This window comes from Theobroma cacao, chromosome 1 (genome assembly GCF_053813885.1).
Source record: "Theobroma cacao isolate CCN51 chromosome 1, ASM5381388v1, whole genome shotgun sequence".
NCBI lineage: Eukaryota > Viridiplantae > Streptophyta > Magnoliopsida > Malvales > Malvaceae > Theobroma > Theobroma cacao.
In genome coordinates, this window is record NC_142639.1 from 14,909,733 (window position 1) to 14,925,955 (window position 16,223).

The 16,223-nt window shown below is 33.0% G+C and overlaps 1 protein-coding gene across 1 annotated transcript; it reads right to left on the bottom strand.

The window, feature by feature from the left end:
• Positions 1-9,276: 9,276 nt before the first annotated feature.
• Positions 9,277-12,498, bottom strand: BIR1 (BAK1-interacting receptor-like kinase 1). The gene is made up of 3 exons (XM_007049469.3): positions 12,124-12,498; positions 10,858-11,824; positions 9,277-10,719 (listed from the first exon to the last, which is right to left on the bottom strand). Exons 2-3 carry the CDS (start codon positions 11,698-11,700, stop codon positions 9,703-9,705), a joined length of 1,860 nt encoding a protein of 619 aa, XP_007049531.2. The 5' UTR covers positions 11,701-11,824; positions 12,124-12,498; the 3' UTR covers positions 9,277-9,702.
• Positions 12,499-16,223: the final 3,725 nt, after the last annotated feature.

Consider the following 16,223-nt stretch of genomic DNA (forward strand, 5'->3'; position numbering starts at 1 on the left):
GAAAAAAGTTTTTCAAATTCATCATAAAGGCTATCATATTCATCTTGTAAATCATTAATAGAAATGTCACAGGGGGATGAGGATACCTCGGTTTCATCATCTTGTGCCATCAAGTAGAGGTTTGCTCTTTCCTCAGATTTTTCATCTTCAGCTTCAGAGATTAAAGTGTCACTGTCCAACCATGCAGCTTCTACCATTGCTTTCTTGGATTTCTTATTTTTCTTGGTGTCTCATCTTTCAGCAATGGACATTCTGACTTGAAGTGGTTAGGTTTCTTGCATTCATAGCAGATTAACTCTTCCTTTTTGATGGAGTCATTTTTGTTTCTAAACTTCCATGAAGCACCTTGATCTTTTCTAAAGCCTCTTCTAGCTAGTCTTCGATTTCTTCTGCCCATAAGCTTTCTGAATTTTCTTGCAACTAGAGCTAACTCTTCATCATCATCACATGACAACTCTTCTAGCTTTTCTTCAAGGATGCTGGCTTTAAGTGCAATGCTATTTTTCATTTTCTTTGCTTCCCTGTTATCTTCTTTTTCTTCCTCTTTAAGCTCTAGCTCATGAGTTAAGAGAGAGCCAAAAATCTCATCTAAGGTGATAACATTTAGATCTTTTGCCTCTCGGATTGCAGTCACTTTAGGCTTCTAATTTTTTGATTGACTCCTAAGCAGTCTCTTTACTAATTCATGTTCATGAATAGGCTTGCCTAGCTGACTCAATTTATTTGTGATGTTTGTAAACCTATCAAACATGTTGGTAATGTCTTCACCAGGCTCCATTTTGAACATTTCATAGTTATGTGTTAAAAGGGTAATTTTGGACTCCTTTACTTGAGAAGTCCCTTCATCGATTATTCTAAGTTTCTTCCACACTTGTTTAGCTGTTGTATAGCTTGAGACTTTGTTAAATTCAGTAGGGGTCAAGGCACAATGTAATGTGTTGATGGCCTTAAAATTTACTTGAACTTTCTTAGTCTCAGCCTCGGTCCATTCAGACCTTGGCTTGGGCATCAACTCATTTGTTACCACATTCACGGTTGAGGGCATAAAGGGTTCATCAGTTATGATGTCCCACATTTCATAGTCTATAGCTCTAATATAGATTGACATCTTAGTGCTCCAATAAGGGTAATTAGAGCCATCAAACAGAGGTGGTCTATTTGTTGATTATCCCTCAGCCACTATTGATTTTAGTTGAGTCATTTGAATCCACCCAAAAGGTGTTAGACCTTAATAACAGGAAACTAGCTCTGATAGTACTTGTTGGTCCCAATTATATGTGCTAGAGGGGGTGAATAGCACAAATCGGCTCTTGACAAGATAAGGAACTAATTTTCAGAACAAAGAAAATAAAAACATAAAACAATGCACAACAATTTATAGTGGTTCGGTCTAAGACCTACATCCACTACCTTGATTATCCAACCAAGGATTTTCTCAACAAATTCACTAAAAATCAGTGAAATTCACAAGCTTTCACCAAGCTTTACAATGGCTTTTACAAGGCTCAGCCAAAACCTTTTACACTAGTTTTTCACAGGCTAAACTAAAACCCAACACCTAACTTTTCAAGGCTAAGTTAGAACTTTAACACCTTCAAGCACACCGGGCTTGAAACAACCTCTTAGAGTGACTCCCTCACTCTAAGAATAAAATAAGAAAGGTAGAAGAAAATACTTATGATCATAAGTTGATCTAAATGGTACAAGGCTGAGTGCTAAATACAAGTACAAAAGATTATCGTTTGAGTGCAGCAAAGTGTGGAAAAGATTTTCTGACTTTTCTGCTCTATAAGGCTTAAATCTTCTCTTTAAACTCTGAAAACTATCTTTTAATTGTTGGAAGACCCTTTTATACTTGGAGAAATATCTCTGATAGTAGTTTGATAGTTTTCTAGCCATCGGAGACAGTTGAGAGTCGGTTCTAGCCGTTACTCGGTCTTTTAGTGCAGATTTCAAACTTGCAGGCAGAATGCTCTTAATCGACTACTCGATATCTTAGTTGACTATGTTGTCTCTATTTTCTGCTCCCTGTCTCTGGCAGTTCTGGCAGTAAGCACTTAGTCGACTAGTCCATTTCTTGGTTGACTAAGTTGTCTCTATTTTTCAAACTCTTCAGCCCGTCATTTCTCCAATTTGAATCTTGGCCAACCAACATTCTTTCTTATTTAACTAATGAGCTTCCTTCTTGTTAATTAGTCATGTCACATTATTTTTATCTCCCTTTTTCTTTTAATATACACTTTGAAAGATTGATTTATTAATTTCATACATTAATTCTCCTGCACACTTAAGTAAATGTATTAGACACAAATGAATGAGAATGTTTTACTATCATCAAAAACTAATGGAGTCAACACCATTCCCCAACCAAACATCTTGTTAGAGTTGTTTTACACTATAATGCAATATAAAGAATAATGAAAATAACTAGAAGAAGTGAAGCACTATTTCATCTATAACAATTAAAACAAGTAAAATATTACTTCACGAAGAACAAGTAAAACAAATGAAGCATTGCTTCACACAGAACAACTAAAATAAATGGAGCACTACTTCATGCAAAACAACTAATATAAGTGGAACAACTATTTTGCACAAAATAATCACTTCACACATATAGCAGTGAAAGCAACTTAGAATAAGTGACAAAGTTTACGGATTACTATCATCTTGGAATGTTCTGAAGAGTTTGGCTTGGTGGTTCAAATATGGAAATAGTTAAGGGGTCTTTCTTTTAACATTTTCCTGGAGTACAAGTATTTCTCTCTCTCACCCTTACCTTTATCTCTTGTACCTATTTACGTTTAGCTTATTCTCTCGAACTTGTTCACATACAACTTCTTTCTCTTGAACTTGTTCACATACACCGTTTTCTATTAACTTGTTCTTAGATAGCTTTTCTCGTATATCTCTTTACTATTACCTTCTACTCGAGATTAAGTCTTATTACACTCAATTACTTCAATAGTCACATAATGACTTTCTAACCGTTACTCATTATATGCCATAAAATTACCATTTTAATAACATAATGGGTTATAGTAATTGTTACTCATATTAAAACTCCTCATAATAATGTCATTTATTATATACATTAAAGCTTATTCTTGAGTAACCGTCACTCCTTGCACTATATATAAAGTCTTCACAATTCATTTGAGGGACTCTTTTTCAAAATTGTAACATTATCACCCAACTTGTCTTTCTAATTCTCTTCCATTCTCTAATTCTCCACCCATTCTTTTCTTATTCTCTTCTACTTGCAGCGACATTCAGTACTTTAGAAATTACTCTAATTTTCCTCTCTGTCACTTCCAGTATATCCTTTAATTTTCTTACTACGCTTCTTCTCCCTATCACAAGAACTTCTTTTACAAATATCAAATTATGTAATTTGGTCTCAATTAGCTGAGTAATTGAAACCAAATTAAATTTGAAACTTAGCACATGTTTTTTTTTTAAGAAGGTAAGCACATGTTGTTATGAAGAACTAAGTTTGGCAACGACCTAATTGTTGGAATATTTGTATTGGCATTGACCTAATTGTTGGAATATTTGTGACAACAACACATTTTTTACTGATATTGAATAAATGAAAGATTTTAAAGAGCATGCTACATGATCAAAAGCACCCCCAAGTCAATTATCTAACAATGAGAATCAATCATAGAAACATTGTGTAAATTGAAAAAACAAAGTTTAATAATCATACCTGCTATTGATGAATTTACGATTGATAACTTGGGTTGTTGAAAATGCATACTATTATGACTTGAAAAAGGTGGGCTATCACCGATATAAGTGTCATTCTCATGGATAAGCAGTATCTCTTTTTGGGGTTCGCATTGATAAGCAACATGAGTTTGTGGAATTCGCATTAATAAGCAACATGAGTTTCTGAAATTGAATTTTTGTGAGAGACAAATGAGACAAGGCATTGACAGCTTCTTCATGTTAAGCAGACTGAGTGTTGACCATGGTGCTATTCACAAAAGAAACAAATTTCTTTGGTTTAATATTAAGAGCCTGTTTGGTTTAATTTTTTTTTAATTTAAAAACTATTATGAAATTTTTATGAAAAATAATAACTTTTAAAATTAAATAAAATCTGTTTGGTAATTTTACTTTTATAAGTTCTTTTTTATAAATAAGTTGTTAGACAAAATAATTTATATAAGTTCTAATTTTGATTAAAATTGATATTTAATATATAATTTTCTATTAATCACAAATTCTTTTGTTCGTAATGGAAAAAAGTTAATTTTATTTTTTATTTATAAAAAGTATAAAAAGTATTTTTATATAATATAAAATTTATAATTAATAATAAATCATTTAAAAATAAAAACAGATAATGTTGAAATTATTTTTAATAGATGAGGACATTTTTTAGACAAAAAAAAAATTCTTAAAAAAGAAGCATGTTTTTAAAAAAATAAGCGAGAAAGCTCCTCTTTGAAGCTTTTTCTAAAGCTCTTTTTTTTCAAAATTTTATTTTAAAAAAAGTTGTTTATCTTTTTAAAAAACTTTTCTAAATTCTTATTTGGCCTGCCTTTTACTTTTAAAATGTGAATAAGTTGAAAAAGTCAGGCCAAACAAGCATTAACTTTTTATTACTTATATTTAGTTTTTTAATATTTTGAAATTCTTTTAATTTTATATTGAATTTGGGTTCAATTGTTGTATATGGTACCATGAGCTTGTAAATGCTAATGATTTGTTCATCAATAAAAAAATTGTCTTAATCTTTTATGATTAAAATACCTCGAGTAGTTTCGAATACTAACTTATACTATATTCTTATAAAAAAAATCTATTCTTTTATCAATAGATTTGTTTTGTTTTTATATGATAATTCAATTTTGGTGACAATAATAATAATAATAAATATTTAAATAAATAACTACTAAAAACAAAAATACACTCGAATTTTTAATTAATTAATCAGTATATAATCTTTTTATTTAAAAAGTATAAATTCAAATCTCCATTTTAGAACGTGCTTATCAATGCTATAAGGTCTTGAGTTTTTTTTTTGTCTTTGGATTAGGAGGTTCCTTTTTTTTTTTTTTTCGGTTTATGTGAATGATTATTGAAGAAGAAAACATGTTGAAGGAAATTAATTATATTATTACTTTTTAATTAATTTTTGCAAGAAAAGGAAAACAAGGATTTTATGCAGCAAAAGCAAAGTAATTTAAAACCAATTAAGGATATTTTAGTTACTGAAAACAATTAAAGTGACATCTTTGAGTGATAAATTGATTTGGGGTTGAATCATTTAATTACGTTAATTTAATGGTTCGTAAAAGCATTAACTTTCCGAATTTAAATGCTCCTTAAGGCATTAGCCTTTATCTAAAGTCCAGGAGAACAAGAAAGCCAGGAAAAAGCCAAAGCAAAGACTTTTCTTCTCTTCTAGCTCTATCGGATTTCATCAATTTAACATAATATTAATTATGAAATGATGTGGTATAGTCATTCTAATATGACATAAATGGTAACATGGTAGAAGATGAAAGTAACATAATGCTTGCCCGACGAAAAACCTTACGTGGTAATTACTGAATTTAAAAAAAAATCATTTTTTCTTTTCAAAATTTTTATTTTATTTTTGATTGAATTAAACCTGAAATTAGGATGCTAGGAAATTAAACTTAGACTGTTCTATTTGGAGATTATGAACATAGTCGTTGGTCTCCATCCATATTCCGGTGTCAAAACTCCGACGATTATGAGGTAACAAAGGCATTGGATGGAGATTACTCTTAGTCTTCCAGCCAAGGACAAGTACCAGCCATTGCCTCAGAAGAAAAGCAAAAGGCAACGGCGAACATCTTCCACCTGAATTCTTGATGAAGGGCACTTGTGAACCGTTTCTGCTTTCCAACCTAAGAGAAAAATATCATCCTTCAACAAAGGAGGAGACAGCCAATGAGGGGGGAAGCAAAAGAAATGAGTAGGAAAGGAGGGGAAAGTTTAAAACAAATGAAAAAGAAAAGATGGGGTTCTAGTATGAGATATTGTCACTGAAGTGCAAAGTGCAAAGATGCCTACGATCTCATCAAATTTCAAGATGAAAGCAAAGAAAAGAAAGTGAGGAGTTGCATGTATGACTTCGTCTTTTTTTGCAATAGACCAAGGCTTCTCCTCGTACAAATTGGTTTTCTTAAAACTCCTTTTTCGAGCTTTTCTCATTTCGAAATTAGAGATCAAAATCGATTTCGTTGTATGTTTATCCCAATATCTGAAAGATTCTATTACTATATAATTGGAATGAAATTAATGTTTTTATTTCACAAACAGAAATATGACTATACCGCAATAGCAGTGTTGACAATCTTAGTTACTGGGGCCTTGATTATCCACCATTTTTCAGAAACAAGAAGAATCCAAAAGGTTAAAAACTTAAACAAACTACACACATTTAGCTTAATTGGTTATCCACTATTAACTGCTTACCAAAGTTACATTCATGGGGTTTTCCTTAAAACCTTCGATCACGAGTCTTATCTTGAGTTGGTCTTTTGTGATTTTTGCTTTGTTGTTTCCTTTTTATGTTTCTCAGTTTTAAGTTTGTTAGTGTCTAATTGTAGTGTTTGGGTGTGTATACGCAAGAAATTACTCATGAGATGGACAAGTTTACTTTACTAGCATCTTGATTTTAGGTTTAGTTCAATCTAAAATAATATAGAAAATTTGAAAGAAAAAAAAATTTTAATTCAACAATTGTCACATCAAATTTTGTTATCACATAAGCATTATGCCATGTCAACTTTTTACCCTGTTAATATTTGAAAATGTCAATATGATCATGCCACATTAGCATATAATTAACATCATGTCAGCAAAAAGTGTCATGTCAATTTAATTAAAAAACCATATTAACCTATTTAACGGTAAAATTTAACTGTGTTAGAATTAAAAACTAAAATTAACAAAACATAAAAACCTAATTTAAACAAATTATTGTACAGAGACTACGTCTATATTTTTTTTGTAAAGTATAAAGGCTAATTGCATAATTTAAGCCGCATTGCATTGTTAGCAGTATGCTCTTGGCAATGAGGGTCATTAGGAATAGGATTCCAGTTCAAGCAAACCGTCACTTGTAGGATGCAGAAATAAAGGCAGCCGGTAATGTAGCTTACTTGGCTTTTATCATACGGTAGTAGACGGTTGGATGCTTATAACCAATCAAGTGCCAGTGGTGCTAGAAAGTTATGTAAATCTATTGGTTTTTCTGATGAATGAGTTGTGATATTCATGCTTCGAGTGGTTTGTGTTCCTTTCTTATGCCTAATTGTGCCTACCCCTACCATTAGAAATTGTTTCACAGTGACATGCCAAGGCTGAGCCTAATCAACAATGAAAACTTGGGGTGGTACTAGCTAGGTTGACGAATCCAAAATTGCCAACTAAATTTTCATACCAGCATAGCAAAAATAGTTGGGGCACCTGAACATCCCATTCTGTGAAACCAAGTGAAAACATTTAATCCATTTTGTGACCAAGAAGGGGCAAAGAGAACGAAAAGAGGCCACTCTGCAGTCTAGATGATAGCAATAGTTTTACAGAATCAATTGCCTATTTCTCTTGACTAATCCATCAAAAACCATTATCACAGATATTTGGTTCATTAAAGTAGCAACCTAAAATGTTGATAAGAAATTGTATAATAAATATTTTAACTAATGCTTAAGAAGAAAAAGGTTCATAACAACAAAAACAAGATGCATTCCCTACATATGATGTACTTGGCATCCAAATCAATTCAGACAAGCAGGACAGACAAATTAAATAAACTATCATTACCTTAGGAAAATGGACCATAAGTGTAGCATCTCTTAAGGAAATTTATTATCCAAAATTTACAAATAAAATTGAAGTACAACTTTAAAATATGCTGAGCTTTAAACAATTAAATCAATTAAAGATAATTTTAGTCCAATACCCTCCAATACAGTTTGAAGCCTTCATATTAACCAGTAGAAAATTTGAGCTTTAACTGTAAATATGCTCAATTTGATATGTTATGGACAAATAAAAAGAAAAAAACATAAGATATGCATGTGCTTACTGGCCTAGGAGTCAACCGTAGCAGAAACAAATTCCTCAAAATAAATAAAAAAAAAGGACTGTGGAATGATGTATGATAAACAGTTTGCAGTGTGACAAAGAACCCGAAGTGCAGAAGAAAATTTCACTCAAATATATATAAAGAGAAAAGAAGCTTGGCAAGATTGGCAAAATACTTCCTGCTAACAGTCTGCACCGCTATTACATAAACTGAAATGAAACAAGCAATTTATGCCATAAAAAAGGTGGAGTAAAGAGACTTAGGATTTCTAAAATTAGCAAAAGAAGAAGGAAAAAAATGGTTAGTCATTCATGAGAAAATAGAATTACTCTTGGGAGAATTAGCAGAAATCTATATTGAAGAACTCAACCAGCTTCTCTCACTATTTAATAAGAGTACTAGAATCGAGCAAAATTTCTTGATGAAACCTAAGCTGTCCATATCCAATTGAATTTATCAGCACCTTTTATTAGCGAATTAAAGATTATGTTTAGAGACAAGTGGGCAGAAAACCATGTAGTAAGTTCATGCCAAGAGCAGTAGCATATAATGTACTTGCATCTTCTTGTGTGCTTTTTAGCTATGTATGCACTCACACACCAAAGCAAAGCATGCAGTAAGTGATACAGCACTATCATAGTAAGAAGTGAAAATCGAGATAAAAATCTTGAATGGTTTGAGCAAATCAAGCCTCCAAAAAGAGAAAATAGGAAGATGATAGCCATACGGCATCTGCACATTCTTATATAGCTCTCCACAAAATAAAGGAGAACAATTAAAATAGTTGAAGTTACTGCAATCCCCAAAAAGATACCGATCCCAAAGTAAAATAACAAAGCAGAAGTTATGCGGTAAATACAGTAGTATCAGCACAAATACATGCAGGTGCATCTAGAAGTTTCCTGGTAATTATTCAATTAAAACTCTCACTGTAACCTGAACATGCTACTTGCATGCTGGCATATATGCAAGTGCTCCATGATTCTCAACAGTGCATGAGAGAATTCTGTTACTAGTGTTCTCATGCCAATTTAAGATTCAAAATCCAGAAATTGCAACAGGAACAACAGTGACTCATTTCATCAATTAAAAGTAAGAAAGGGAGAAGACTTAAAATTCCCACAACTGTAAGTTGTCTAGCCCATGTTACATACAGCTGTCAGTTGATTTAAATAAAATCACTCCGCATAAAGAAATAAAGGCGAAAGCACTCAGCAAGATACAATATCACATTAATGAATAAAGGAAAACAGTAGTCCCGCAACTATAAATTGATCTAACTTACATTACATATACCATCCACTTGGTGTAAATCTAATCATTCTGCATACACAATCATTTACGGAGAAAGCCTCAGGAGATAAAATAAAAATGAATATAAAGTTTTTCCTCCGGGATACTAACTAAGGATTCTAATACAAAATAAAAGACAGAAAGGCCTAACATAGATGCTTGAAAACTATAAATGATGCCATTACAGTGAGTACTAAATTTAGAAAGTTGAAACTAGCAAGAAAAGCATCCGTACACGTAAAATATCAATCTTTATTTTAAACATGCACAATAACAAATACTTACACATGCACTATGCCAAGATGCACTGCTCACCAACCCACATCTTTTCAATTATTCTCCTTGACGTCTCGAGCAACAATAAGTTCCTCTATATAATCAGCATCACCAGCATCTGAAGGCATCAACAGTTCATCCTCAGCTGTAAAATTGTATCGCTCCCCAATAGCTCTTAAAAGCTGGTATACCTCAAACATGGTAGGCCTCTCCTTGGGAGGTGGCAATACGCAATTACTTGCAACTTTAAGAAATTGGAGAAGTTCATTATCAACACCCTTCCCAACCAAGAATGTGTCAATGGCATCTTGAAGTTTGCCATCATTTGATAGCTGCGTAATCCATTCTACCAGATTTCCCTTGAAGCTATCAGGAGCTTTGGCTACATGGGTAGGTCTCTCACCAGTCACCAACTCAAGAAGGACAATGCCAAAGCTGTAGACATCTCCTTTTGGAGTGGCCACTAGAGTTCTCGCATATTCAGGGGCAACATAACCTAAATCCCCAAATTCACCATTCACAAAGGTGCTCAGATGTGTATCAATCGGGTTCATGAGCCTTGCAAGACCAAAATCGGATATTTTGGGCTCAAAATCTGCATCTAGTACGATGCACTTAGAGCTTATATTTCGATGAATTATACGAGGATTGCAGTTGTGGTGGAGCCATGCAAATCCTCTGGCAGCCCCTACCCCGATCTTAAGCCTTAAGGACCACTCCATAGCCTTGTTAGCATCATCCACAAGATGCAAATTATCATTCAGAGTACCATTTACCATGTATTTGTAAACTAAAAGCCTCTCCTTCTTTGCCATGCAGAAGCCTAAAAGGGGAACTAAATTACGGTGTTTCACACTTCCTAGAGTAGCCATCTCTGATGCAAATTCTTTGTCAGAGTGTTGAGAATCCTGCAACCTTTTAACCATTAGATAGGTTCCATCTTCAAGGACTCCTTTGTACATAGTCCCTGTTCTTCCTGACCCAATAATATTATTTTTGTTGAAACTGTTAGTGGCCTTCAAGAGATCACTTAATCTCATTTTGGAAACTGACTTTTCAAACATGGAAACCTGAAATAACATTACCTTATAAGTAAATCACAGATAAAACCATAATAATAATAATAATAATAGTTAACTACTAGCAGTTTCATAATGGAAAGAAGAGCATCTGCTGTATTCTGATATGGATGTATTAAATTAGCTTGCCTTAATGCCTTTAGCTCCCTTTAAGCTCTTTGCCCATTTGTTTCCTTCTGGATCATCATCCTTCTTCCTCATGACAGATACTTTACGGAAATATAAGAACAGACCAATACCCACACCTATTGCCGCAACTGTCACCCCACCAATAGCAGCCCCAGCAATAACTCCAGTTTTAGTGCCCTTCGAAGTCGCCTGACACGGATCCAAAGGCTTCCCACACAATCCTGGATTATTTGCAAAATTTTCTACTGATAATGACTGGAAATTTGGAATTGGCCCTGTTAAGAGATTATTAGCTACAGTAAATTCTTTCAACCTACTGAGCAAACTGAGTTCTGCAGGAATCTGACCCGTCAGCTTGTTGTGGTCAAGTTTCAGAATGTTTAAGAAGCTACAATTTGCAAGGCTTTTTGGTATATTTCCAGAGAAATTATTAGATGAGAGATCAAGGCTAGTGACATATGGGAGAAATCCAGAGATATTGGTTGGAATACTTCCATAGAGTTTGTTGCTTGAAAGATCTAAGCCTGTCAAACTTTTGCAATTTTTGATTCCTCGAGGAAACTCACCCTTGAGTCCCATATCTGAAAGCCGGATATTTAGAACCTTATTCTCATCCGGATGCCAACATTCAACCCCAGTAAATCTACAAATAAATCCTTCAGTATCGTTGTTGAAATTCCATGAAGAGTTTAAGTAATTAAAGGGGTCCTCAAACGAATCTCTGATGCTCTTCAAACAATTAATATCTTCCACAGAAGCATAGCTCAAACTACAGCGAAGCAGTGACCATGCGAAAGCACTGATAAGAACAGCAAAAACTCCGCTATGCAACACCATGATCATGAAGAAACCCCTCAAAATCGGAACTGAAATAGTGGATTAACAAAATCCACTTGCGCAGCTAATAACAGCTTAACAGAGATTAACTGTCAAATCGATTAAACCATGCTTCTCCTAACATTTAAACCTGAAACAAGTTAAAAACAAAACAGGGAAAAAAATCAAATTCACCTTCATAAATATTCGAAAACACTAACAAGAAAAGCTAAAAAAAAAAGAGCACAGAGAACAAAAATTCAGCTGATAAACCCCAATTTCACAAAGACCAACACCAAAGATAGAAACTTTACGCCGAGAAACTTAAGCAAACCAATTGAAGTTGACTACTTGACTTAGATTCTGATCAATATAAGAGAGTATCAACAAAACCCAGAAAAGGAAAGAAACGATATAATTAAACTTTGGAACAAAAATTCAAAGACCCACCTCAGATTTCTCAAGTTTTAACTGAAGAAGATCAAAGAACAGGCAAAAGGGTACTGGAAACTACAACGAAGCATCCTTCTTTTCCACAGAGAAACTAGGAGAGAAGACCACCAATAGTTCATAAAGAGAGAAGACAAAGTCTACATCATGGTTTAAATATTCAAAAGCATAATTCAAAGCCCAAAAATAAAAGCTCCAAAGAAAAAATGAAGTGAGATATGTGTGTAAAGAGTGTGAACTAAAGATTGTTTTCTAATATTTTGGTCTGATCGGGTCAAACAAGGAATGGGCAGTTTGTGTTCTTTGGTGGTGGTTTCTTTTTCCAAGCTACGGAGACGACTGGACTCCAAGAGGGGCAAAGACTTTTTAGTGCTCCTTGCTTGACTTGCTTTCCGTTGAAAACTTTGTGCTTAAAAATTATTAAAAATAAAAAGGTTAAATTGAGAGCGGGTGAAAAAAAGAGACAGGGAGTTAAATATATTTGGCGGATGACCTAAAAAGTCTTGTTGGCTCTGAATTCACTGTTCATCGCCGTCCATTACAGTGGTAGTTGAGTCGTGGAGGATCATAGTAACTGCCAATCCCCTTCTGCCGCGTCCAAATGGAATGATACGATGAATTCTTTTTGGAGATAAGAAAGCAAACAAACTTGTATGCAATGACTTTTTCTGTAATTAGCTATCAAAGTAAAATATTCAAAAATAAGTGTTCAATTATTAAAAAAAAAAAACTATTTCCACTTGTAACTTTTATTTTGCATCTATTCGCGTAATGTTTTAAAATATATTTGAATTATTTAAAAAAATTTAAAAAAATCAAAAGGTAATTGGTATTTTTTATTTTATGTGAAGATGATGTGGTATGTAATTATGTTACATCATTATTTGTTAGTATATCTTATGGACATCACATGATATAAAATAATAAATAATATTTTGATTAATAATAATTGATTAATCATCATTTAATAAAAGTCCGATTAAACGTAATAAAAATAAAAAAAAATTTATATAAGGGAAAGGATAAAATTATTACATCATCCTCAGTCATGATATGCCTAAATTGTCTGCAAATAAATAGAAAACAATACCATGTGGTGGATATTCGAAAATATGTAAACCCAATTCTAGATTTTCTGTATGTGTTGTCGTCCAATTGACACACTGATTGACTTCACGATGTACGTGAGAAATTATAACATCCCAACTCTATTGAAGAAGCTCTTTAATCCCTCTCAATAACTGAGCATTCGGATCTAACATAAAAGATTGAGAATAAATTTTATTAAAAATTTTTTAAAATATTATACTTTGATTTTTCAACTGATGATTTCAACTTGAAATTTTAATTGTTAAAATATAAGGTTAGAAGGTTTTAGTATTTTAATGAAAAAACTTGAATACCGTGTCACTTGTGAAACCCTTCACTATGCTTTAAATTTCTTACTTACCATGAAGTGAGTTTCACATGCTTATCAAATGTAGGGGTTACCACCCAAGTGTTGAAAATAAATGTTTTCCAAGTTGCAGGAGTGTTTGATGCGGCTTTCACAATCTTCAGAGAAAAAAAAAATTATGAAATTTCTATTATTTACACATATGCATTGTTATAATTATTATTGGGTTTTTACATTTTCATACTCAAATTATTTATGGGTATTTAAATGGGATTTTTGCTATTAGGTAAAGTAGTTTTAAATCGAAAAAATAATCTGGAGTTGGACAGACAGAGAGGCAAGAAGGATCCACCAAGTAATACATGAAAAAGGGCGTGGTTGGTGGATTAATCTTTCATTGCTAAGTTGCTTCATAATCGTGAAAGTCTGACTTTGTCAAATTTGGCAATCATTATTTCACAAAATCCAGCCACCTTGGCCCTTTTTATTTAGAGTAAGTAAAAAGGAGTGAAAGGAGATTGGATGAGAAATTTCCAAACTTGATGAAGGCAAATTCAGTCGGAAAAAAAAAAAAGGAAAATTTACTTTATTGTGATTTTATATTATCTTTTAGGTAATCGTTGCTTAAGATTAAAATAGATAATGAAATTACATTAAGATTTTGTTATTATTTTTGAGATCAAACTCCCAAAGTGACACTCAGTTAAAATGAGACAAGAAAAGAGAAGAAATGCCTTAGAATAGACTAATAGAATCAAATTAGATAATCAACTTTAAGGTGCTCATCTCTTAACAGTTCTTCTGTACCCGCTTCCTTGAATTTGCTGGAACACTTTTGTATCTCCCTTTGCAACGTTCAACAACTATTTTCTAAATTTTCACTCCCATTTAGAAGTCTGAATTTCCATTAATATAACATGGATTATCTTGCTTATGGAGTTTTGTTTTAATATTTTATCCGAAAGGAGATTTCATAAGCAAATTAGGGTAGGAATATAAAAGTAACATGAAATAAGAAAAAATAAAGGGGATTCATGAACACCTTTTGTCTTTAAGGTTGGAGGCTTTGCGATCAAACGTTGGACTTTATTTTAGTATTAAGACATTTTTTATTATTTGAGATCTCATGAAAGGTAAATTATTATTTAGTTTGGTGTTCGTTTGGAGACTTCTAAAATTAGTTGTATAGGGTTTCATATATAAATTTGATAAGAAATTTTCAAAGAAAACCCTTTTTAAGTACTTGAAAGTTGCGAATGGTATCAATCACTCGTTCGTTGAAAGTATGGGAATTGAAGTGTTACAGGGGGCAAACTGCTACACATGCACCGCCTGGTATGAACCTAGTTTAATGTTTTAGGGGTTAGATTTGATAGAGACGGCAAAATCTTAATGAGGGAGATTATAATGCCCTTAAATCTCACATTGGGAATTTGTGAAAGTTGCTATGATATGTATGTAAAGACTTAAATTTATACTTGTGAAACGTTTTTGGCAGATAAAATTAGGGATGTAAATGGGTTATTGTTATATGAGTGTTCGTGGTATTCAACCCAATAACATAAGATTAGAGTATCTTATCTTTGATTATAAGGCAGATTAGATTAAGATTTTCAAAACCCGACGTTGATTCGGGTAAGTTTTGAGTATCATCTTTAGGATACCCTAAACCCGAACCTAATTATATATAATGTTACAAAAATTTTAAATTTTGTGAAATTTGAACCTTTATCAATCTTACCATTTTGTAACTTAAATATGTAAAATTTTATTCTTAATAGGATTGAACTCATAAGAGGATGAGAACCATTCCAAGTCTTTACCAATTTTACCAACTTAAATAGATAATTAATGGATAGTTTTTTACCATTAGGATTCGATTTTGAATAATGTTATACAATTTTATATAGGTTTTAATAGGATTTGGATACCTTGATAATTAAACGGTTTAAGATTATGTACCCAAAAATAGTTAGTACCTTACCTATTTGCATCTCTAGACAAAATCATGAGACCTTTGAGTTAGAAAGAACAACACCTTATAGGTTTGGTATGGGTCTCCACAGTTTTCTATAATGAATTACGAGTTTAGCTTTATACAGATGAGAAGCCTATTAATTCTTTTTTTTTTTTTTGAAGAGCCAGAAATGATATCATTAACCTTGGAGGGAGTGAGAAACGATCACTTCTAGAACATTGTACAAAATCAACGGGGGTCAGAATGAGGATTTGGCTTAGTATATCAGCATCATCCATTGTTATACCTCCCAAACCTTCCTCTGAGCTTGCCTACCCTCTATACTGAACGCAAAAACAGCAAAAAGAACTTACCTTTCCAGCACCTACATTTCCATGTCGCACGAATTCCTAGAAAAGAAAAACAAAAAACCCCCTAAACCTCATTCAACACTTCTTTTAGCCATTAGATTCAGTAAACACAACAGATAAGACATCACCACAGTGGAAAAGACCCTCATGGCCCTCAAAACGCCAGTCCCAAAACAGACACAACAGAGCAACCATTCTCAAAACAGAAAAGGATGTCATCAATACTTAAAGACTTACTTAAAAACACACAGGATTGGCTCTTGCAGGTGAACTCCCCCTATGGCTAAGTCATCAGCTCTTTGGTTGGCCCCTTTCAACACATGCCTTATCTCCCACCTTCCTGCCTCCTCTTTAAGCCTCTCAATCTGAAGCAGCC